Source organism: Oryctolagus cuniculus, chromosome 18 (assembly GCF_964237555.1).
Source record: "Oryctolagus cuniculus chromosome 18, mOryCun1.1, whole genome shotgun sequence".
NCBI lineage: Eukaryota > Metazoa > Chordata > Mammalia > Lagomorpha > Leporidae > Oryctolagus > Oryctolagus cuniculus.
The window spans coordinates 31,404,076-31,428,868 of record NC_091449.1 but is presented as its reverse complement, the minus strand read 5'-3'; the positions used below and the strand labels follow the sequence as shown (position 1 = coordinate 31,428,868).

The 24,793-nt window shown below is 39.9% G+C and overlaps 1 protein-coding gene across 23 annotated transcripts in view; it reads right to left on the bottom strand.

The window, feature by feature from the left end:
* The window catches only part of PHKB (phosphorylase kinase regulatory subunit beta), a 226,177-nt gene that overhangs the window by 14,907 nt on the left and 186,477 nt on the right, over positions 1-24,793 (bottom strand). For 8 of the 23 annotated variants that reach the window (XM_070061798.1, XM_070061802.1, XM_070061800.1 and 5 more), the window contains 5 exons: positions 23,795-23,876; positions 21,464-21,568; positions 20,063-20,120; positions 17,435-17,525; positions 14,442-14,644 (listed from right to left, as the gene is read on the bottom strand). In XM_070061798.1, coding sequence (XP_069917899.1) covers positions 14,442-14,644; positions 17,435-17,525; positions 20,063-20,120; positions 21,464-21,568; positions 23,795-23,876 — 539 coding nt within the window. 23 annotated transcript variants of the gene reach the window in all.

Sequence of the window (24,793 nt, the reverse complement as noted above, 5' to 3'; positions counted from 1 at the left end):
CTCATGCGGGTGCAGGGCCCAAGGGCTTGGGCCATCCTCCAACTAGATACATGCAAAAAATAACAACATTCAAACAATGCATTTTAAGAAATGGGCTGAGATATGTAGTTATAGAAACGTTCTTTTCCTATGGATAACAAGTATTTTTAAAAAACCAATTTCCTTTACTTTGCAGTCATTCCTTTAGGGTGGAATGTAAGTACAGAACTACCTGCCTTTGAAATATAAGAACACATTAGTTATAATTACAGAATGTACTTTAACCAACACATTTCAGAAAAGAGAAAATATTTAATTATTTTATATGTAAGTAATTTACTTTTTAATTTGAGAAGCTTTTAAAAAGCATTTTTGCAGTTTCATTTTATTTCTTTCATTCACTGTATTCTGAGGAAAGAACTCAAACTAGTTATGAAAAAAAATCAAAGGAAATCGTGGAAATAATACTGTGTGTTAGCAAACCAGAACTCCAGACACCATTATGAAAAGTTAGGGAATTACTTTCACATTGCAGAACCCTATGCTTTATCTATATATCCTCAGTGAACAGCAAATAACAGATACAGTGTAACACAGCACCTGGAAAGACTGGGTTGTCACTCACCCACACTGCCTCTTTCCCAGATTAGTGCTGTGGGGCCAGCCCACTAAGGAAGATGTCTGGTTTCAACGAAGAGTTAAGAGTGCCTGAGTCGCAGGGCAGGCATTTAGCCTAACAGTTTAAGACATCCAAGTCCCTCCCTGGTGTATATGGGTTCACTTTACTCTGGCTCCTGACTCCAGCTTCCTCTAATGCAATCCCTAGAAGGTAACAGTTTCGGGTTCCTGTCATGCTCATGGGATACCTGAATTGCATTTATGGCTCCTGGCTTCAGCCCAGACCAGCACTGGGTGAATGTGGGCATTTGGTGAGTGAACTAGATATGAATATTCATGTGCTCCTGCACTCTGTTTCTCAAATATTTTTTTTAAAGGGTGGGCTAAGTCACTACACCCAGAAGGAGCATTATGTTTCTCTTAATACATGGCCTTGAAAGACAAATCACAAGGCTATTGCAGATACAGAGATGGAAAAGTCAGGTAGATATAATAAGAAGATTAAAGTCCATTCTGAGAAGGCTGGTTTGTAAAATAACAGCGATGTATCCTTATGGGACAACTTTAATATCTCTCAGTGCAGAAGGTAGTAGGAAAAAATGTTATGCCTTCCCAGTTGATCCAGAGATGGTATTAACCGGGCATATGTCCCAGCCTGCTGGGCCAGGCCAAGGGCCATAAGGTAAAGTGTCTCAGTTCTAGACTGAGTGCTTCACTGCCTGCGGCTAAGACAACTCAGCTCTTCCTAAACTCTCACCTATTCTTTTTGTTGTCATTTCTGGAAGTTCAGAATTTAACAGTCTATTAGTCAACTGCAGGGTTTATGTTGCAAAGCACAGAGGTATGAGAGACACACAAGGATGGAACAGAATTTTTTCTTTAAAGAAGTTACTATTGCTGCTGACATTACAAAATAAATATAACAATGGTTCCTTGATAAGAGCAATGAAGATGATGAGGTATTTGCAAACAACAAAATAAATATTTGAGAGCTTCCTGATACATGTGACAATAGAACATGTGACAAAATGAACACCCATCATTTGTATTTCTCCAATCAGTCAACTGAAATGAAAAACTGGACTAAACCTATGTTTTTGCCAAAGACTGGGATTCTTCTTGTGTTCATCCTCATTATTACTGACTGTATTTAACTAAAATGTTACACAAACATAGTTACTTTGGACACTTTGATGTTGCTTATGAAATTAGCTGCTCAACATTTCAGTTATAACAAACCGCAATGAACTTCTTCTTTTAATAAAACAATACAATTTTTATTTTCATTTTCTCAATTTGCAGTCTGTACTTGAACTTTAAAAGTTATCATTTGATTTCTTTTTTTAGGTTAAAATTTACACTTGAGGCAGCTTAGAACAGAAGGAACATTGAATAAAAAAATCTACAGACCTGCCTTTTTGTTTCCTCAACAAGTCCACGAAGTGAAAGGAAATGCAAGGATGGAGGTACTGTTCTAGATTAAAAGTAACTTAAGACACAACCACTAATTCCACATGTGGGCATTGTTTTAAATTCTGATTCAAGAACCTTTGGGGGAAAAAAGTCATTTTGGGAATTATCTGAAAAATAAAAGAATTGCTGATATTAAGGGATTACTGCTAGTTTTGTTTGATATTATAATGGCACTGTGACTATTAAGAAAATGTTGTTTTAGATTTATTTGAGAGGTAGAGTTACAAACAGAGAGGGGGAAAGACAAAGAGAAAGGTTTCCATCCACTGGTTCACTCCCCAAATGGCTGCAACAGACAGAGCTGAGCTGATCGGAAGCCAGGAGCCAGGAGATTTTTCTGGGTCTTCCACACGAGTGAAGGGGCCCAAGGACTTGGGCCATCTTCTATTGCTTTCCCAGGCCATATGCAGAGAGTTGGATCAGAAGAGGAGCAGCCATGACACGAACTGGTGTCCACAGGGGATGCTGACACTGTAGGTGGAGGCTTAGCTTACTATGCCACAGCAAGTTATTTGTCAAATAGGCATATTACTATTACCCTTTAATTCACCTTGTAGAATTATTTTGAGGAACAAATAAGACAGTATCTAAACTGCTTCTGAAATCCTAAAAAATATCTTACAAATGTTAGCAAATTCCTGTTATGTGATTTCTCAGACTCAGGTTACAAGAAAGTATTATAAATTTTTAAACTAAGTCATTCAGTTACTTAACCAAGTACCAGACTCAATTAATTTTGGGAAGTGCTGGCGCCGTGGCGCTCTTGGTTAATCCTCCACCTGCGGTGCTGGCATCCCATATGGATGGGCGCTGGGTTCTAGTCCCAGTTGCTCTACTTCCAATCCAGCTCTCTGCTGTGGCCTGCGAAAGCAGTACAAGATGGCCCAAGTGCTTGGGCTCCTGCACTTGCATGGGAGATCAGGAAGAAGCACCTGGCTCCTGGCTTCAGATCAGCGCAGCTCTGGCCATTGTGGCCATTTGAGGAGTGAACCAACGGAAGGAAAACCTTTCTGTCTTTCTCTCTCACTATCTGTAACTCTGTCTGTCAAATAAATAAACAAAATCTTTAAAAAAATTTAGAGAAGTATCTTTTTTCCCCAAAGAAATCATCTAGTTAATGAGTTCAAATTTCATAAGTACAACTTTAGGAATATAGTGATTCTTCCCACCATATCTGCCCTCCCACCCCCACTCCCACCCAGTCTCCTCCCTCTTCCATTCCCAGTCCCATTCTCCATTAAGGTTCACTTTCAATTAACTTTATACACAGCACACCGGCCGTGGCGGCCATTTGGGGGGTGAACCAACAGAAGGAAGACCTTTTTATCTCTGTCTCTCTCTCTCACTAATTCTGCCTGTCAAAAAAACAAACAAACAAACAAACAAACAAACAAAAAAACTAAGCATACTCTATCACATTTATCTTTTAAATCCTTAGTACCATAAAATGATAGTTGGAGACTGAAAAGTTTCCCCTCAGGTGTCTTCCTTCTATTTACAAGATCTCAGCAGTTCTGGAAGCACAGTACACTACACCAAACAATCATCAAAGGAAAAAGGGGACTGCTTTTCATTCATTCGAGCAAAATGAACATAATTTATTTGTCATATTAATTAAAATATATTTTCTCATTCAAAAACATTTGGTCCAAAACAAATCTTTTTATACCTTGGAATTCTTGAAAAGATTAAAATAAAAACAGCAAAACAGCCTTAGACATAAACTATTAAAGCATCTGCCAGAGGCTCTGAGAAAGCAAATTACCAGCTGAGCATCACAGTTGAAAAAAATCAAATATATTTTATCCATTTTTAGGACTATTAATAAAAAAGACACAGGAAAATCTAACTTTTCACCCTCATTCCTACTGCGAAGGTACCATAACCCAGTTTGAGGATTCTAGCAAAATAGGGAAAGCAAGCAAGCAAGCAAATGTGGAAGGTCAAAAAAAAATGAAGGTTATCCTTGGACCAGATCCTTATAAATTCAGCTTGTCTAAAGAACCAGGGACATGCTCTACTTGCCAATAAGCAAATAAGAAAGTGGTAGACACACACGACTGACCAAATCAACCTTCATATATATCAAGGTTTGACTTGAGGACAATGAATTCCTCAGGTTTGCTGGAGGGTGTGAAGAGGTGTACAGTCCTTGGAATAAGCTTATTCTTCTAAAAATGCTCTTGTTGTGAGGTTAATGAGTGTACTATATGTGTAATAGCATTTTTCTTCCCAAGGTATTTAAACAAGGAGTGAAATATAAAATAGAATACATGGAAATTTAACACTATTTGTAAACCAGACAGGTTGACACTTTCTGGGAAAAAAAAAAAAACCATTAGGACTAGCTCTGGTCTTTGGCAAGAAACATCTTTTGAATAATCATTTTGAGATTATTTCAAGATAGTAAGAAGGATTTGCTAAGTTTGCTGTTAAACAAGTAAAGAAATGTTTCTCTGTGGGAACATTGTACAAAGCATTACATTATTAATGGAACTGTATTACCTCTCTCCCACCATAGCCCCCCCCCCCCCCCCCCCCCACAAATATAAGCTGAAGCTCTACCCATAATGCGATGGTATTTAGAGATGGAGCCTTTGAGAAGCAATCAGGTTTAGATGAGGTCACGTGCACAGGGTCCTTATGATGGGATTAGTATCCTAATGAGAGACACTAGACAACTTTCTCACCGCGAGGACACTGTGAGAGAGTGCTTGTTCACAAGCCAGAAAGTCTCATTAGAAAATGAAATGGTTGCCACTGTGACTTCAGACTCTGAGGAAAAACATTTTTTCTATTGTTTAAGCCACCCTATCTGCGGTATTTATGACAGCCCAAGCTAACTAATACACAATAGGATACAGGCAAGTTATTAGAAGGGATGCTTCTGTTTGACTGATATTAATATGGAGGAGATAACAATTTGGTAACTGGAGAACAATGACTCGGTCACTCAATCACAGGTCTAATCATTGTGGAACAGAGATGGAAAAGCTCCATCAACATCACCGCCTTACTCCATACCTAATGTCAAACTGTGGGAGCTATGAATGAGTACAGGAAGCATGTTAATGAACTCAGAGCTGTCATTCCTCCTCTTGTCTTTCCTGCACATGCAATGTGACAGTCTCTACCTATGACCCCAATGGCCTCCTCTAAGCACTGGACCCACAGATGTGTTTTTGGGCATTAGAGGACAAGCTACGTCTGGATCATAATTGCTTACAGAAGCTGTCCTGATGGTATGAAAAGTGCAGATGAGAAATGCCTGATAACAAATATCCTACAGGGTTATCTGCCACCGAAGCCTGACTGACAGACCTGCCGCAGAAAGCGGTTGATTGGAGGTCTTTACAGTAATGGGCCTGTCAGGAACTTGATCTATTTCAACGTGAAAGCTGGTGCACAAATCAATAATGAGACAGCAAATCAAATCATTATCAGACCAGAATACCATTCCTGTGAGCAGGTTAATTTTGTTCACTGGAGTGCCTGATAGTAGTACAGTTGAAGAAATTGCACTGGCAGGATTAACCTTGGAAAAAACAGAAAGAAGCATGCTGCTACTGTTTTTAAAGCAAGTGAGGCGGTGGGTGATGTAAGTAAATAAAGTTTTAAAAATAACAGAATAAACCTCAAAAAAAGAGAGGATAAACCAGAGAGATAAAAGTATACATAGTACAAGGCAATTTCGGACAAGATGTACCATGATTAAGGCAAATGTGTTTATTTCTTACGCCCATTCATCTTAGTGAATGTTGATATTTCAAGAATATGGTATCAAAATGTGACCCAACAACCAATCTCTTTCATCATAATTAGCACTTAAAAGAGAGAACAATAGTAAAAAGCTAGATAAGAATGAATCTAAGATGCTTTATTGCACTAAAAGAAAAAAAACCTTATAAATCTACCTCCCGTCCCCCTCATTCTCTTAAAATCAGGCTACAATCACTACAGTACACAAAGGACTGACTTAGAAGCAGCTACAAGTTCAAATTTATAAGAAAGTTGACATTCAAAGGCTCCATAATTGAACAATTTGCTCACTAGTATTTGGCAAAGTAAACACCTTCCAGGGACTAACTCAAGATAAATTTTGCAAACATGCTACATCTGCATTTGTTGCTGCCAGTCAACAACGTGCAAGAGAGTCATACACATAAAGGAGCTGAGGTACTAGTAAAATCTATTAAGAATGAATAAATCTAGGGGCAGGCGTTGTGGCATAACAGGTTAAGTCACTGCCTGAAATTATGGCATTCCATGTGGGTGCGGGTTCAATTCCAAACTGCTCTGCTTCTGATGCAGCTCCCTGCTAATGGCCTGGAAAAGCAGTGGAAGTGGCCCAAATATTTGGGCCCATGCACCCATGGGGGAGACCTGGAAGAAGCTCCTGGCTCCTGGCTTCAGCCTGGTCCAGTACCAGTCATTGTGGCCATTTGGGAGTGAACAAGTGGATGTAAGCTCCACCCCACCTTGTAACTCTGCCTTTCGAATAAATAAAATAAATCTTAGAAAAGAATGAATAAATCTAGATTTCAATCAAAATATATGGAAAGACACAAAAGTGTCTTCTTTAGAGGAGCATGATTGCAAGCTCCAAAGACAGTGTTGCTGCAAGTGTCTGAAGCTGTCTGATATCCCTAGAGTAGAAACACTATTCTAAACCTCTCCACTAATGTGGTGGAAGAGCACCATGGGCATAGGCGTAAGGGGGTCTTATTTTAGAGTGTCTGCCATATATTACCAGGTGACAGAGAGGTGAGACCATGTTAAATGGCAGCAGAAAATCCCAAGGGATTCTCTGTTGAGGTTTCTCTATGAAACACTTTAGGATGGACCATCCCACTGGATTCTAAAGGATACTGAAAAGGATGCCTCTTCCAACATAAATGAGTCCTGCGGGAGCACAGGGCCTTTGCAAACCCAGGATCAGAAGTAAAAGAGAGTTTCTCTCTCTTTCTTTCTCTCTTTCTCTCTCTCTCTCTCTCTCTCTCTCTCTCTCTCTCTCTGTGTGTGTGTGTGTGTGTGTATGTGTTGGGAGATGAGGAGGTTCCTCCTATGCAAACCCAGGACCAGAAGTAAGAGCGAGTCTGTGTGTGTGTGTGTGTGTGTGTACTGGGAGACGAGGAGGTTCCTCCTATGGATTCTTAAGATTTGTGATATGTAAAAAGAACTCCCCAGAGGTACCTGTTCTACAAAAGCCACGAAAGAAATACAGAGAATCTCATTATCAAATGTCACAGTGATTATGTTGAAGGTTTACCCTTTGGAAAATATCTTGATATTCCTTACTGAAAATTACCACAATCAAAAGAAGCCAAGACAGTACTAGCCTCCCTGTTTTACAGACCATGGAGCTACAATGGTGGTGGCAGGGGGTGGGGGGAGCGAGCACAGCATTCACATTAGTTTCAAATCCTGTGACCTTGTGCAAGCTATTTGCTGCATTTCAAACTGTCTGTCTGGAAGCATGTCTCCTAGGTGTTTGTGAGGACTACACAAGATAACCCAGGGGCCAAGCATCCAGACAATGGGTCCTTGATAAACTTAGCTCTCTTCCTCTGAGAACAAGGAAGAATAATGCATTTACTCAAGACACTGGAAACAATGAGAATCAGATTTGTTTTTCCCTTGTAACAATCATATTAGTTGGTATCTAGAGAGCTTAATTAGGTGGTGGAGGTGGTTTTGCTCTAGGGGAGTTGGATTATTTTCCTCAGAGGAGCTAAATGGCACTGCTTACCCTTTGTCTGCATCCCATTGCCTTTCCCTTTGCTGGCCTCCACTAAAGGCCCATGGACCCAGTACACGTTTACTAACTTGACAACATTTTGGATGGGCTGTTAACTTGGAACACAGGCATCTATCCTGGACCTGTGAAAAAGGCTTAATCTCCATGAAAATCTTACTTCTACTGTATACAATGACCTTGACAATACAACAAACATAAATTATTTTAAACTGTCCTTACACTTTGCCTCCAAAACCAATTTTGATCCAGCAACAAATAGGCAGGTTTCTATTCTGAAAAGGTTTTATGTGTGTGATTATGATGAAGAAATTGTCTATTTGCCACAAGTATCTTACAGTATTACAAGGAAGTGAAAAGCTTTCTCTATAATGACTCAACTTTTCATGGTATCTTAGTGCGTCCCTTATGGTATACAAGGGGTTACTCAGAATCAGTTTCAAATCATCCTAAATCCTTGCTATCTTGATGAATATACTTTAAATATCTCATTTCTTTTTTTTTTTTTTTTTTTTTTTTTTTTTTTTTTTTTTTTGACAGGCAGAGTGGACAGTGAGAGAGAGAGACAGAGAGAAAGGTCTTCCTTTGCCGTTGGTTCACCCTCCAATGGCCGCCGCGGCCGGCGCGCTGCGGCCGGCGCACCGCGCTGATCCGATGGCAGGAGCCAGGAGCCAGGTGCTTTTCCTGGTCTCCCATGGGGTGCAGGGCCCAAGCACCTGGGCCATCCTCCACTGCACTCCCGGGCCACAGCAGAGGGCTGGCCTGGAAGAGGGGCAACCGGGACAGAATCCGGCGCCCCGACCGGGACTAGAACCCGGTGTGCCGGCGCCGCTAGGCGGAGGATTAGCCTAGTGAGCCGCGGCGCCGGCCTTAAATATCTCATTTCTAAGGTTTGTTGTCTTGTAACTACAAATGTTCCTAAATGCTACATAGTACTGATACTCGATTTGAAGACAAACAAGAGATCAAACACATCTAGGGTCTGTGGCACATCATCACTGTCCCATGAATACTTGAATAGAACCCAGATCATAAGTCAAGTCATGTAGAAGAGATAATAAAGGTCATACGGTTTTAGAAATAAGCGCACGCGCACACACATACACACACACGGTACTTTAGTGCTTCAGACTGAAACACAAGAACTCTGGGGCCAAGTGGTCCCCGTCTAAGTCCTGGTTCTTTGACCTACCAGTTTGATAAGACAAGTTATCTAAGCCTTTCTGACTCTCTGCATCCTTACTGTGAAATGGGGGTTCGGTGCATGCCTCAAAGTATTTGTAGTGATTAAATCAGATAATACATATAATGATTTTTTAGCACTTTGCTAAGCAAATCACATGTTCAGTAAACATTGTGGTTATGATGGTGGAGTAAGAGCAGAAGGGTGGTTTCCTGGAATGATCTTTTGAGCACAGTGATTATTCATGTTTGTATCCCCTTAGATCTTTACTGGGAACACTATAGAGGTAGCACTGTAAGGCAACCTGTACTATATTCTGAGGTGCCTAACTACACTATTCTGTTAGTAAATGAATGGAGCAAAGCGCTACATCCTGATGCCTTTTATTTATGTGCCTGGACTTTGACATAAACAAAATGCTGTTTAACTTGGTCATATCCTGAGGGATGTCACTTGAATTTTCTCTTATGTAGCCCCATGCTGGGGCTGAGGCTGGAGGCCAGGAACCTAATTCATATTTCACACATGGGCGGTAGGAGTACAACTACTTGAGTCACCATGGTCACCTCCCTGAGCCTGCACCAGCAAGAACTGGAGTCAGGAGAGGAGGTGAACAGCAAACCCAGGCTAGGATGCATGCGTCTCAACTGCTGTCCCAACCACCAGGCCAAACTCCTACCACCCTATTTAATTTCAGTATAATTAGGCACAAGCCAAGTATATTTATCAAAATTAAAGAGTTCTTTATTTCTCTTCAATGAGTACAGAGACAGGTTAGCTTTTTTTCCCTTAAATTTCCCATAATTAGCTAAAGGTAAACCACTTGATTTATTATTATATTCTGTATATTAAACAAATATTTATTAAGCATTTCTGATGAGCTAGTCTGTGGTACAGATAGGGTGTAATAGAAAATCTAGTCCTTACCCTTAGCAGAATTTCCCAGGTAAATCACTTCTTATTAAAAAAATACTAGGCCTTCCCCAACTGAAAATGTTTCAGCAATAAGGGTTGAGCTATGAAACCCTCAGAAGAGGAAAATCTACAAAATAACTCAGGCAGGGACATTGTTAATATACACAATGGAAATATAATTTCATAATTTCAGGATAAGTTTTTGAATAGTGAATAATTAAGGTTTCATGGCAAATTTATTCCTGAAGCAGTTTTTTTGTTATTGTTTAATACTAAGTCACATGCTGTCATCCTGATATTTTTATTTTGGGTGACTCACTTTAAGGAAAAAATGCATTACTTTTCATGGAAAGCAATGAATATATAGAGTACCTGATATAAAACCAGGAAGGAAACTGTTTTCAGAATAAGCTAAACACATATTCCCATGAAGAACATGGGCCAGCTTAGGCCAGATTTGAAATCAAGAAAGGAAGTTACATGGGATTTATGAGAAGACTTAAATTAGGCTACAATGCTGACTAAACAGTGAGGGAGAACTACCAGAGACTAAAAAATATGAACCAGTTACTCTGAGACTTTGTTTAAACCTCTGCAAGGATGACCATCTCTTGAAGAGGCTCTCCCAACTTATCACTTACAAAACTCACACTTACTAACTTACAAAAAATGTGCTCGGGAACAGTCTTAACCTACACACCTCATGTTTCTTTCCTTTAGAGTCCATTCACATCAAGGATTCAATTCTGTACTCTCACATGTAGTTAAGAGGTTGGAATTGAAAATATTATGGCAAAACAGAACGAACAAATTTGTTATAATTCAAAGTTCTTGTAATTGACTTAGAATACTTTAAATCTTTGTAAGGAACAATTTTAAGGAATAGAAATGAAGGTCAGGTTCTATGCAGGTACAGTAATTCACTTTCAATCGAAAGAGGAGATAAAGAATGAAGAATTCACCTGAAATACTCATATGTTATAGTTGAAATCAGGCAAACAGTTTAAAAATAGTAAATGAATAATTTTTCATGCAAACATTCAATGAGAGGACTTCAAAAAGCTCAAGAGAAGATGGAATTAAAAGATAAGTTGATCTGGGGGCTAGTGCTGTGGTGCAGCAGGTACAGCTGCTTCCTGCAGTGCTGTATCCCACATAGCTGCTGGTTTGAATCCCAGCTGCTCTACTTCGAATCCAGCTCTCTGCTATGGCCTGGGAAAGTAGCAGAAGATAGCTTATGTCCTTGGGCCCCTGCACCTATATGGGAGACCTGGAAGAAGACCCACGCTCATGGCTTTGGATCAGCCCAGCTCCGGTCATTGCAGCCATTAGGGGAGTGAACCAGTGGATATAGGAACCTCTCTCTCTTTCTCTCTCTCTCTCTGCCTTTCAAATAAATAAATAAATCCTAAAAAAAGAGATGTTTATTTTGATGCAAATATTTTAAAATTCATGCATAGTTTTTTCATAATATGCATTTCCTATGAAAATTTTTAAGACCCTTTATATATCTGGGTTGTTCTCAATGTTTCTCTATTTCAAACAATGCTGAAGATGAAGAATGCTATGAAAAGTTTTTATGAACTTGTGTATTATTGAAGAGTAAATTACTAGATTGAGAATTGAGAAATCAAGAGGTATACAGATACTGCCAAATTAATAATGTTTTTATATGTATTTTTAAAAATATTTATTTACTGGAACATCAGAGTTAGAGAGAGGAAAAGGCAGAGAAAGGGGGGGGGAGGGAGAGAGAAAGAGAGGTCTTCCATTCACTGATTCACTCCCCAAATGGCTGCAGCTGCTGGAGCTGGGCTGATATGAAGCCAGAAGCCAGGAGCCAGGAGCCAGGAGCTTCTGCCAGTTCTCCCTTGCAGGTGCAGGCATCCAAGGACTTTCCCAGGCGCATTAGCAGGGATCTGGATTGGAAGTGGAACAGCCAGGACTAAACTGGTACCCATATGGAAATACTGGCATTGCAGGTGGTAACTTTACCTGCTATGCCACAGCGCCAGCCCCTTTATATGTAATTTTAAAGGAAAAAAAGGGTAATCATTTTTTAGAAGGTGTTTCATATTTGCATGTAAAATTAAAATAAAGAAATGAAAGAGAAATAGATGCAAAAACAAGAAAGTACAATAAATTGAAAACATACAATTTCATGCAGGAATAAGTCAAATATAAAAGAAATGGCACAAATATGAGATATATATATTTCTACTGAAAGACAATATGCATATAATTAACACTTTTGTGCTATACACTTAAAAATGGTTAGGATAGTAAATTTCTCAGGGCCGCGTTGTGATGTAGTGAGTAAAGACACTGCCTATGACCCTGGCATCCCATATAGATGCTGGTTCAAGCCCCAGCTGCTCCACTTCTGACCCAGCTCCCTGCTAATATTCCTAGCATAGCAGCAGAAGATGGTCCAAGTCCTTGCCCCTGCACCCACGTGGAAGACCTGGAAGAAATTCCTGGTTCCTGACTTAAGTCTGGCTCAGCCCTAGCTGTTGCCTTCATTTGGGGAGTGAACAAGGGGACAGAAGATCTCTTTGTCTCTCTTCTCTCTCTTCCTCAGTTTCTGTGCCTTTAAAGTAAATAAAAATAAATCTTTAAAAAAAGATGATAATTTTATGTTGTTATAATAAAAAAGACATTCTTAGATTATACTATATGTAAATATAGCATAAATGCTTATAAGTTGTACATACATACTCACATACAAGTATGTAATTATAAAAAAACACTGAATAGAAAGGGGAAAAAGACAATATACCAAGTGAAAAACAACAAAGAAAGCAAATACAGCAGTAACAGTAGGTAAAAGCTACCTGCTACATTTTTCATGCATGGCAATGGTATTATGGTTATGTTTTGAAAAAGCCCTTATTTTTTAGAAATGCACATAGAAGCAGTGATATTATGGATATGCCTTTTAAAAATCCATAGGAGGGTGTCAGCAAGGTGTGTAATAGGTGGGAATACGAGTAAAATCAGATTGGCCATATGATATAGCTGAAGCTGGGCCACAGTATGTGCACACAAGGTTTCATGACACTGGTTTCTATATTTCTGTAAGTATTTGAATTTTGTTTAAAAAGTTGAAAAGCAAAAAAAAAATGTTGAAGAGCAACAAATGACACAAGGAAGATATATTGATAAAAGCAATTAGGTAACAAGAAGAAAAACAAGGCTTTAAAACACACAAAACAAAACCGGTAACAACGCTAGAAACTGATACATTCATATTGTTAAGATATCCATCAACAACAGAATATGTAGACACTGAGGTTCAAGTATACAGAATGCAAGCTATATACATGCACAGTCACACACATATTATATATTCAATAAATAAGAATACATATTCTTTTCAAACATTTGAGAAATACTCCCCAAATTGGCCTGGTGCTAGGTTATTTTATATGTCCAGGTATCATTTGACATCTTAGCATGATACCTGTACAATAAAAACTATATTCAAAAAAGAAATGTATTTCATTAGCTTATCATGGGCTTTTAAAACATATTATCTCATTTCATTCTCACATGAGACAATGAGGCTGTTATCAAAGTGCGGCTGCTGGACTCGAACTCAGTTCTGTTGACTGCCAGAGCCTGGTCAGCTTTCACAACACTATTCTGCCTCCCCAGATTCCTGATGAGAATATTCAAGATCACCAGAGCCTTACTTTCAAGTTCTCCAAATTTATGATATTAGAAACTAAAAACTAGATTTTTGGTAGGAGAAGGATGTACAGTGTTTTATTTATTTATTTTTTGACAGGCAGAGTGGACAGTGAGAGAGAGAAAGGTCTTCCTTTGCCATTGGTTCACCCTCCAATGGCCACCGCGGCTGGCGCGCTGCGGCCAGCACACCGCGCTGATCCAAAGGCCGAAGCCAGGTGCTTCTCCTGGTCTCCCATGGGGTGCAGGGCCCAAGCACTTGGGCCATCCTCCACTGCACTCCCGGGCCACAGCAGAGAGTTGGCCTGGAAGAGGGGCAACCGGGACAGAATCCGGAGCCCTGGCCTGGACTAGAACCCAGTGTGCAGGCGCCGCAAGGCGGAGGATTAGCCTATTGAGCCACAGCGCCAGCCCTGTACAGTGTTCTTAAAAGGACGAAGTTCCTGAGTGCTCTCCTCACACCTTTTTTTCCAGAAATCATTTTTCTCTTAAGGCCCACCCATTTTACTTATAGGGATTTTTATGACTGTTGTCCTTAATCTTTTATAGGATGCAGCTGTTCAAAAACCTGGAGTTTGATTTTACCGGAGAACACAGTTACATTAGTACATGTAGCTTGGGAGTTAAACAAACATGAGGATTCCTTCAGGCCGATGGAATTTATTTCTTCACACCACCAGATGCTGCCTCCCTCCATGGCGTAGGGGAAAGATGCATGTTCCTAAGTACTCACCAGAAACCTGGAGCATTGCTTCACTCAGAGAGGCCATGGCTGTTAGAGGACACTCCAACTGTTCTGTTTAAGCAAATGCAAAGTACTTTACTCACCCAATTCGTATTTTCAGCATGCCACTGAATAACTCCGGGTTATTAGAGATGATCCAACCAATATGGATGACCAGTTCTTGCTGGATGACCGCTTCCCTCTCATCATGGGTGTTACATTTATAATAGATGATGTTCTTAATCACTCTTGGAGACAAAGGATTAGAGATAACCTCTTCTTCATGTCCAAAGGCACCCAGCGTTACCTATGAGTGGCAGAATTTTATTATAAAAGTCTTCTAGCTACTAGGGGATAAAAGAAAAAAATTCAAGGCTCAGAATGACTGGCAGGCTGAAATTACTCCACACAAGCTAGGGAATTAGGTAGAATAACTGTTCTTGCTATTTATTAAAAATAGCTTTCAAAGTATGACTCTCAATGGAGTTCAGGAAAGTTTCACAGACAGGGCTAAAATATAAGGGCAGGTAAGGGCCCCAGTTAGGCAGAGAAGGTGAGTGGTTAAGTATTAAGATAAAATTATTCTAAATGACTTTGGTACTAGAAACTCCCCAGAGAAGCCAGAATACTTTGAATACTTCGATTTTACTGTACAATCCACACAACTTAGTTTTTGGGAGAGCCACTTTCTATCCTTTTATAGACTCAGTCAGAGACTTTCACTCTTGAACAACACTGTAGCCTTTTCAAAGGCAGGTGCAAGGTCACATGGTTGTTGTGTGCTCTTCCTTCTCTTGGCATAACCTACGTGCCCAGGGAGGGCTAACATATGTGATGACACATCTCTCACCTACGGAGGGGGAATGAACGAGTCAGCCCAAGAGCCTGGGGAAGGAAAACGCATGGACAGAAACGGCAAAGAGGGCTCCGAGCGCAAAGTGCTGCTGGAGCTGGCTGGAACGCTCTGTTGTCTCTCTTCCTCTGTCCTGGGCATTCTGCCTCCCAGCAGTCTGCAGCCTCCTTCCCCATTATCTCTTTCCATGCCTTTGCTTCCCACAATGCATGGTTGTAAGAGGTAGGAAAAGGAGTAGCGGGGCACTTGTGTTTTCAGAGGTGAAGAGAAAGAGCAGAAGATGGGGTCTTTTGCCCCAGTACTGTAATGAAGTGAAAACTGAGAACTGTTGATTTACTAATCATAGGGGTCCTGACCAGTTAGTCCAATTGTGACTTCTTTTATTAAAAGGCCAGTGTGTAAAGAAGAAAACAGCGGGTGCATCATTGTTCTGGAAGCAATGATGACTGAACCACTCATGCGTTCCAGAGTCTGAGGTGATCTGGAAGCGCTTGGTAGAAACAGTATTACTTCGTTCCCAGAGCAGGATTTCTCATTTCTTTTCTGTTAAGGGAGTAAGAAGCAGTGAATGGACCTACTTCATGTACTTGGTCATGAAGCTGAGCTGTTGGCCTCCCAGGATTATCTAGTTCTGTGACTATTTTCCTGGAAGACATGCTAGGCTGATGGGCAGTGGGCCAGTGACAGCCTCAGGGCAGGCTCTGGTGTTTCTAGGAGGAGGGAGCAGGGTCTCAGAACCACAGGTTGCAAAATTACTCTAGTACAGAATGTATATGACAATCCTAACTCACCCCCTTCCAAGGTCAGGTGCTGGTGACCTCAAAGATCTATAAAAACTCCCAAGGTTCACTCCCAAGGTCCAGCTGCAGTAGAATTAACTGTTTTCAGATATACTACAGAGACCTACTCTAAAGAAAAACAATAGCTTCTTAAAGCTTGTTAACTTTCTTGCAACAGTGATGTGGACCAGGACAAAAATAGAAGACTGGTTAGAAGTGAGGAGTCTGGTGACGGAAGGCACTTGAAACATGACTTCCTATACTTTGATCTATTTTAGCTGAAAACAGGGCTGAAAATTCTACTTCTTAATAATTTGGAGAACACAGCATACTCATATATGAAAACCGATTTGACTTTCTTGGAGTTTTTATTAGTACAATTATTTTTGTTATTAAATATTACAGGAAAAATAGCTTATTATTCTAACATTCCAAAAGCTGGGTATTAGGATGAAATAATTTCAATCTTAATGAATTAAGAGCCCTGAAATATGAGCAGCTGGTTGATTCTATTAAAGGGGGTTAAAGTCTTTCATATTACTAAAGCTTATTATATCCCGAGGTTAGCTGTCAGAAAAATACAATGAAGCACATATATTCTCAAAGAAGAGCAAGAATGCAAACAGGTTTTCATTCTAATCAAATGATGATTCAGCCAGGTAATCAGAGCTAATTGAGACTGGAACAAAGAAATGAGCAGCCACATGCCACTAGAATAACTACAAGCACATTCACCAAATTCCTGCTCTAAGCCAGGCCCCATGCTGAGCACACTGAGACAAGCACTGGACAAGCCCCAGGCCCTGACCCATGGAGGCTCACAGCCTACCATGAGGTGAGAGGCTCATTCAATCAGACTGGGATCCAGGGCACATGGTGAAAAATGTCACAGGTCTCTTATGAGAGTCCCCAGGACAAAGAGACCACTGCTAAGGGAGAATGGCTTGCTGAGGGGGAGGTGACAGAGATGACCCTGGTGAGTGGAAAGGAGCTGTGCGAAGAGATGGTCTAGAAGGGAAAGCATCCAAGGAGCAGTACTGGTGGGCAGACCCTGGCTCTGCCTGGACACCGACACATTTCTAAAGGAGAGGTAGATTGCATGTGGAAGAGAAGAGAAAATGTGACCTTTGCTATTCACCTGTCTTTGCTCAGCCTATCCTAAACCTGACTAGAATATTGCAGTGGGTATTATACATTTTCCACATGAGCATTTGCATTAACCTGAAGTTAGCCTGGGAGTTACAGCTCTAGGGTGCAGCAGGAAAAAGGAATGGCCGGTTTCATAATCGTGCATTTTTAAGACTACAAATATCTTTTGTTTGTAGAAGTCTTAGAAATGTCTGAACCACTGTTCATCTGCCTGTGAGAGGCCTATGACACTGAGGTCTGCTAGGTTTAAAATTAAGGGTCCTCCAGAAACCTTTGTGACTATGACTCAGTGAGGGTCTGGAAAGCAGATACTTACCTGTTTGCCCTGCACTAAAACATTAGTAATGGATGGGGCCAGGCTGTCCACTACTTTATTTAAAAGACTTGCTGCACGGCGTACAACCGACCTGGGGGTAAAGAAGAGAGCAGGCCAGATGTTCACAAATCTAAAAGATGATGAATGAATGGGGCCCCTGATTTGGGAGCCTTAAAAATACACATGCTTGGATCCTGACATAGTCATCTGGAGGGAACACTGAGCCCAAGGCATTGGACCAAACAGCTAAAATTTCCCAGAGTACCATGCAGAATCAGGGAGGCATCCCTAACCCTCACTTCTGTCACCAGGCTATGTCAAAAGTACTATTGGTACCATTATCAATTAAAAAGAAAGAAAATGGATCACAATCATTCTTTCTATTGGGGGTATGGGCAGGATTTAAGTCTATTCCAATCTTGCATTTAACAAACTCATGATTACGTCTGTCACCAGTACATATGACCTATTCTTATAACCAACTTAAATCACATTTCTTTTGGTGCCTAGAGAACCAAATCTCTGGATTAGAGGACTCACTTAGTGTTGAACTTTCAAATGTGCTACAATGAAATACCAACATTTTTCCTCTTGATAAAGCCAGAACATTGGGGGAAGGAATTCACACTGCTATTTTTACACTTCTGAAAGTCTTAGACTGTAGGGAGAACAGATTTTTTTTTAAAGCACAGCACATGCAATACATGAGATTTTTAACTCAAAACTAAAAATTCATGTGGAACCTTTAGATGGAGAAAATAAAATACAAGTAGATTTGAAACCAGTTGCAATTTTGTTTTTGATTTTCAGGGTATCCATGGAAGCTGAAGAATTTATATTCCATAAAAGCATTCATATTCCTTAATTTCAACATGGATAGACTAGTAGAAAATTAAGAAAATAACTGATAAAATTAGTGAGACAAATGCTTCCTACTTCTAGAAAAGCTTTCACCCACACGCTATAAGACCAAAAGACATGTTTAACCTTCAAAGTGCAAATAAGCTCACACGTTTCAAGCAGCTTGAGTTTTCAAATTGTGTGCATGTTACCTGTTTCCCATGTACCAGAAAAGTAGTAATGTGTGGGGCTATAGAGGAAGAAAATTTCTGGGTAAATGCAGCCCCGTAGCGCACCGCCAACCTGGGTGTGTCAGTGGAAAGCCATAAAAGGGAAAATAGAATAAATAAAACTTCCAGGAGTTTGTTCTTTGAAATATAACAATCAGCATTCTAAATGTTTGCCATTCAATGATTTATCTAAAGTGCAAATATGATAATATCAACTTGGCTGAAAATAAGACGATAGACCTCATTGGAAACTTACAGACTACAAAAAAGCATGTAATGGTTTGCATGCCTCACAGTACTAAGGACTGACAGTAAAAATTTGAGAGACTTAACCACAGGATTATTACACTATTTCTTCTGTATAGGAATGGCATGTTCACCATGGAAACAGAGTTGAAATACTACTATTAGAGTGTTTTGCAATCCTCTCATTTTAGAGACTAGAAATCTGAGATTCTTTGAGGTTGCTTATATTCTTGAAGCTGAGTCTTTAACAAAATTAGATAAGGATGGGTTATGTAAATACATATACAATCAATTTAAATATATACACATATATACTTATGTGCACATACACTACACACACACACACACGCGCAAAAATTTGGTGTATTGGTTAAGTTACCAGTTAAGGCACTCATGTCTCACTTCACAGTGCCTGGGTTCAATGCATGGCTTTGGTTCTTGTCTCTGATTTCTTGCTAATGCAAACCCTGGGAGGCAGTGGTGATGCTCAAGTAGTTGAGACCCCACCATACATGCACATGATTGGAATGAGTTCCTGGCTCCTGGCTAAGGCTCTCCCAGGCTTTGCAGACATTTGGGGAGTGAACCAACAGATGAGAGTTCTCTCTATCTGTATGTCTCAAATGGAAAAAAATTTAAGTGTATAAATGTAAATATATATAATACATTTATATATATACTTTCACTTTCAAAATTTGTTAGATTCTGCTAGTGAAATAGTTAGGATTGTATCAAAATACAGACAGCCATGCATTGAGGCTTACCTATACCACTGTGAATTTAAACAAATTATTTAAATTTGCCTATAAGTTTTTTAAAGCCCTGAGAACAAACTACCTATGTAGAACAAATAGATTATTTTTCACAAAGCAACTATAATCACTGGGATTCACTCAACTTAAAGATGACAGAATTACTTTCTAAGTATATTATTTTTACTCATGATTGAATTAACCATTGGTCTTTTCTCATATCTGTCTCTGAAAACTGAACAGGTTTCCTAACTACTAAGTAGCACCTACAGTACCTTGCAGCAACAGGAGAAGCAGAGACATTATCCTAGTGGAAATTCCACGTTCTAACCCAAAGAGACTTTTATTCTCAGACATTTTACTTTAATATCTTGGGAGAGCCAAGCTACAATGGAATTTGGGCACATCCTTAGAAATTAGACAGTCTTGGTGCTGTAACCTCGGAGTTTAAAAATAAAAACTAGAATGAATAAGCATCATTAAGATTGGCCCATTATCTTTAAGCAATTGAGTACAATAACACACAAATAAAACATAATGACAAGGATACCAATACAAACCAAAGCTTTTTACTGCCAGCTCTTCTATAAAGTCTCTCAATGTGATCAGAAACGGTCCCTAGACATTGGATAAGAGAGTCTTTGTTAAAAAAAAAAGCTTTTAATTAAAGGCATAATATTTACTCCTTTTTAAAAAAATGTATTCCCAGATTTTTGTTTCACTAAAGCTCATATATCCATCCATTAATATTCTAAACCACTTGATACGTTAAAGTATGCCACTCAAATACAATGTGAATGTCCCCATTGTTACTACTTAGTCTGAATATATGGCAGTGAGTGTTTCATTTTTTGAAATTTAATTGTTTTCTTAATATATAATGTTATTTTAAAACAAATACATATGTTAATTTATTCTAGAAAACAGAACATAGCAAACTCATTAGCAAATTGAACAAGAAACTGTGGACTCTGAATATATTTGACTGTTCATTTGTTTGTTCAGTGAAACTACTGAGGCCCTGTTATAGGCCTCAGGCTATTTTTGCATCAACATATACTTAAGCTCAAAAGATATCCCTGGGCTTCATTCCTACTTTTTTTGTTTATGATTTATTTACTTATTTGGAAGTTGGAGTTACAGAGAGAGAGAGGCAGAGGCAGAGAGAGAAGTCTTCCATTTGCTGGTTTATTCCCTAAATGGCTGCAATGGCCAGGGTTGGACTAGAACCAAGCCAGGAGCCAGGAGCTTCACCCAGGTCTCCCACATGGGGGCAGAGGCCCAAGCACTTGGGCCATCTTTCTACTGCTTTCCCAGGTGCATTAGCAGGGAGCTGGATCAGAAGTGGAGCAGCTGGGACTTGAACCGGCACCCATAATGGATGCTAGCCCTGTAGGTGGAGGCATAACCCGCTACAGCGATGCCCTCTGACATCATTAGTGGTTTGTCAGTAAGAAGACAAACTAACAGAACAGAATAACCAAAAGGAAACAAGGGTATAGAACAAGATCTTCAACATTTTACCCTTAACTTTTTTTTTTTTTTTTTTTTTTGACAGGCAGAGTAGACAGTGAGAGAGAGAGAGAGAGAGAAAGGTCTTCCTTTTGCCGTTGGTTCACCCTCCAATGGCTGCCGCAGCCGGCGTGCTGCAGCCAGCACATGGTGCTGATTCGAAGCCAGCAGCCAGGTGCTTCTCCTGGTCTCCCATGCAGGTGCAGGGCCCAAGGACTTGGGCCATCCTCCACTGCATTCCTGGGCCATAGCAGAGAGCTGGCCTGGAAGAGGGGCAACAGGGACAGAATCTGGCGCCTTGACCAGGATGAGAACCTGGTGTGCTGGCGCTGCAGGCGGAGGATTAGCCTAGTGAGCCGCGGCGCCAGCCCCTGAACTTATTTTTTTAAAGCTTTTATTTAATGAATGCAAATTTCATAGGTACACTTTAGAAATATAGAAGTTCTGACTGGGCCCGCAGGCGGCCACCGACGCTTCTTCAGCTCTCGCGAGAGTTCGTCTTCCCGGAAGCCCCGGAGGACGCTCCCTGTGGACGGCGCCGCGATGTGTGGGGACTGTGTGGAGAAGGAATATCCCAATCGGATCTGTGTAAGAATTGTCATCATGTAATAGCCAAACATGAGTATACCTTCAGTATCATGGATGAATTTCAGGAGTACACCATGCTGTGCATGTTATGTGGCAAAGCTGAAGACACAATCAGTATTCTCCCTGACGATCCCCGACAAATGACCTTGTTATTCTAAGGATCCTTCTGCAGTTCTGTTGTGACTGTGTTGGGCTGGTTTGCAATACTGCAGGTGTACTGGTTTGTCTTAGCTAGTTTATAATGAAAACCTTTGCATGCTTTTTTTTTTCCCCCTTCTTAGTTTTTTGGTGAGGAAAAGTGCTTGGAGGGCTTGCTGCTCTCTGGAGTTGAGCTTCCCTGCTGAAGTCTCCAGTTCCCATCGGTGCAGCCAGAGACTTCCTTGTGGGCTGTTACACAGCCAGAGAATACCCAGAATGGACATGCACTTAGTCTAGGTCTCAGGTTCTCAGAAAGGAATCAGGGCCCCTTGGAATGATGGCCGATTCTAGGACTTGAGCAGGAAGTAAACCAGATGAGTCTGGAACATTTTGTGCCTCCTCCCCCCACCCCCCCAAAAAAGAAAAAAAAGCAGTGCTAAACAAATGACAGTGATTGGTGGTATGCCAGAGAGAGGAGCCAATCGAAGGCCTCCAGTCACCAAAACTATCTAAATATGAGGCATGGCATACTAGTGAATTGAATTTGTTTGTGCTTGGTCAAACAATTTGGGCAATAAAATAAAGTAGTATTGGAAAAAAAAAAAAAAGAAATATAGAAGTTCTTACCCCTATACCCACCCTCCCACTGTGAACTTATTTTTATAGCTTTAAAAGAAAACAAATAATATTATATTCAGACACTATAGATGTCTGTAATTTCAATATATCATAAGGTTTTACAGATTTATAATATTTAAAATCTTTCAAATATCTAAGTGAAAGGTGAATATTATTTTCAAGTTTATAAAAATGGTTTAAAATAGGGGCTGGTGTTGTGGTGTAATAGGTGAAGTCGCCACCTGCAATCCCATGTGAGTGCCAGTTCATATCTCACATGCTCTACTTCTGATCCAGCTCTCTGTTAAATGGCCTGGGAAAAGCAGCAGAAGATGGTGGGCCCCTGCCACCAATGTGTAAGATCTGGATGAAGCTTCTGGCTCTTGGCTTTGGCCTGGCCCAGCTGTGTCCACTGTGGCCAGCTGAGGAGTGAACCAGAGGATGGAAGATCTTTCCGTCTCTCTCTCTCTCTCTCTTTCTGAAGTTCAAATTTTAATGAATGTCTCTAAGATAACTGATATTCTGCTTATAGTTTTAAGACTAATTTTAAATAAGAATTCTATAGGGAATTTGCCTAATAATACTCAAGAAAGTTATTTATTAGGTAAGATAATGGAGAATTTAAGTAGACCTCATTTGAAGAAACAATTACATATAGTTCATTGCCAAAAACTATAAATATCATTAATTACACTGCTGTTAAGGGTGCAAACTCAATTTTCAATTCTAATCAATTTAACAGGCACCTGTGAACCCATGAACAGAGTCTCTTCTGATGAGCCGAAACACTTATAAGCAGCTATATGTTAAAGTACTTGAAATATTTCCCATATTACTCTGTACTGTAAGATGCCAGAAGCAGGTCATGATATAGAACTCAAGGACTCATTCCAGTTGTGATCCAGATGTGGATTTCAGGCATAACTGGCTTTCACTCTTAATGCACAGTGGATTAGAAAGGATTTATTTTTATTAAAACTAACTTCAAAGCACTGATCTATTAAATGCCATGTTCCTTTCCAAATGGATGCTGCATTATCATGGGGTAGCTAATTTTTATACATTCAACAACTGAGTATTATTCTTGAAAAATTACAGAAAATAAAACAGAAAATGTCAATAAAGAACTCTGGAGTCGTCAGAGGTTAACCGTCACAGGCTGAATCCAGGCTCCCACACTGTTCAATCAGAGAGACAACCAAGCATAATTGCATGAAAGCCAGTTAGGGGTTCACACATCTAACGGTCCACACCACTCTAGGGGTTATGAACGAACATTTTCCACTTAGAAGAAAAAGAAAAAATAAACAAAAAAGTTTAGTGGAGGAGGAAATAATCTGTAACATTTCAGCAGGTATTTTTTAAGCATGTTTGATATACATTAAAGAACAGCAAGGTCCTATTACTTAATTTGTTCTCCTAGACATGGCTCTTACCTTCCTGTGTGATGAAATTGGGGCCCTCTCTTTTGAGCAATATACCCAGCAGGATGGTTTGGCTGGCCAGACAACTGCAGTCCTGGAAATATAAATCACTGTGAAGAACAGCAACGAAATGAGCACAAGAATTACCACAGGGGTAACTAATCACAAAAGCATATGATGCGGAAATACATGGCTATGAACTGAGGAAAGAGAAAATGTCACTGATATAGGACCAAGTGCAAGATGATATTATATATTGATTTATCTTACATATCTTGGAAACAGAGGGTGGATAAGCCAGCCTCCTGGGGTAGCAGAATTTAATTATCAGAATTATCGAGAAACAAGATAAGCAGTGAACAGAAAATTAGCTGTCTATAAGCAATGACACTGATTCTGCCACTCTCTGGGAGACTGGGTCCAGTGACTTAACTGTTTCATTCTAAACTCTACTTATTCGTAGTGGGGGACTACATTGCTATCAACCTGTGTGAAGACACAGATGACAGAGGGGGACATCTGTAGAATGCTTATATATGGCACTGCGTCATATTCTTTAGGTTTGTCATATCATACTCATGTAGATCTATACAGTATTGATCAATAACAAAGATGTCTACAATGATATATATTTTGCCTAAATATTTAGGTTTGCATGTCACAAATAAGATGTTATGGTATTTATAGATCTACTCAAGGAATTTCATTTCTTTGAATAAGTACAACACCCTATTCCTATGTCTCCTCTTTAGGAAAGAAAAAATACTAGGTTGTTAAAATATTCATACAGATGCAGTGTGAGGATTGCTTTCCTCAGTGACAAGAGAGACTTAAAGCAAGTATTAGAACTAAACACTGGGGCAGGAGAGGAGATGGGGATGAAAAAGGGAGGGAGAGGGCACTGGAAGAGAAAGTGGAGAATCTAAAGACAAGTATCATTGACTTAATGTTTGATGTCTCACACGATACGTTCATATCCAAGACAGCTCTGTTCTCTGCTCTCCTTAAGCA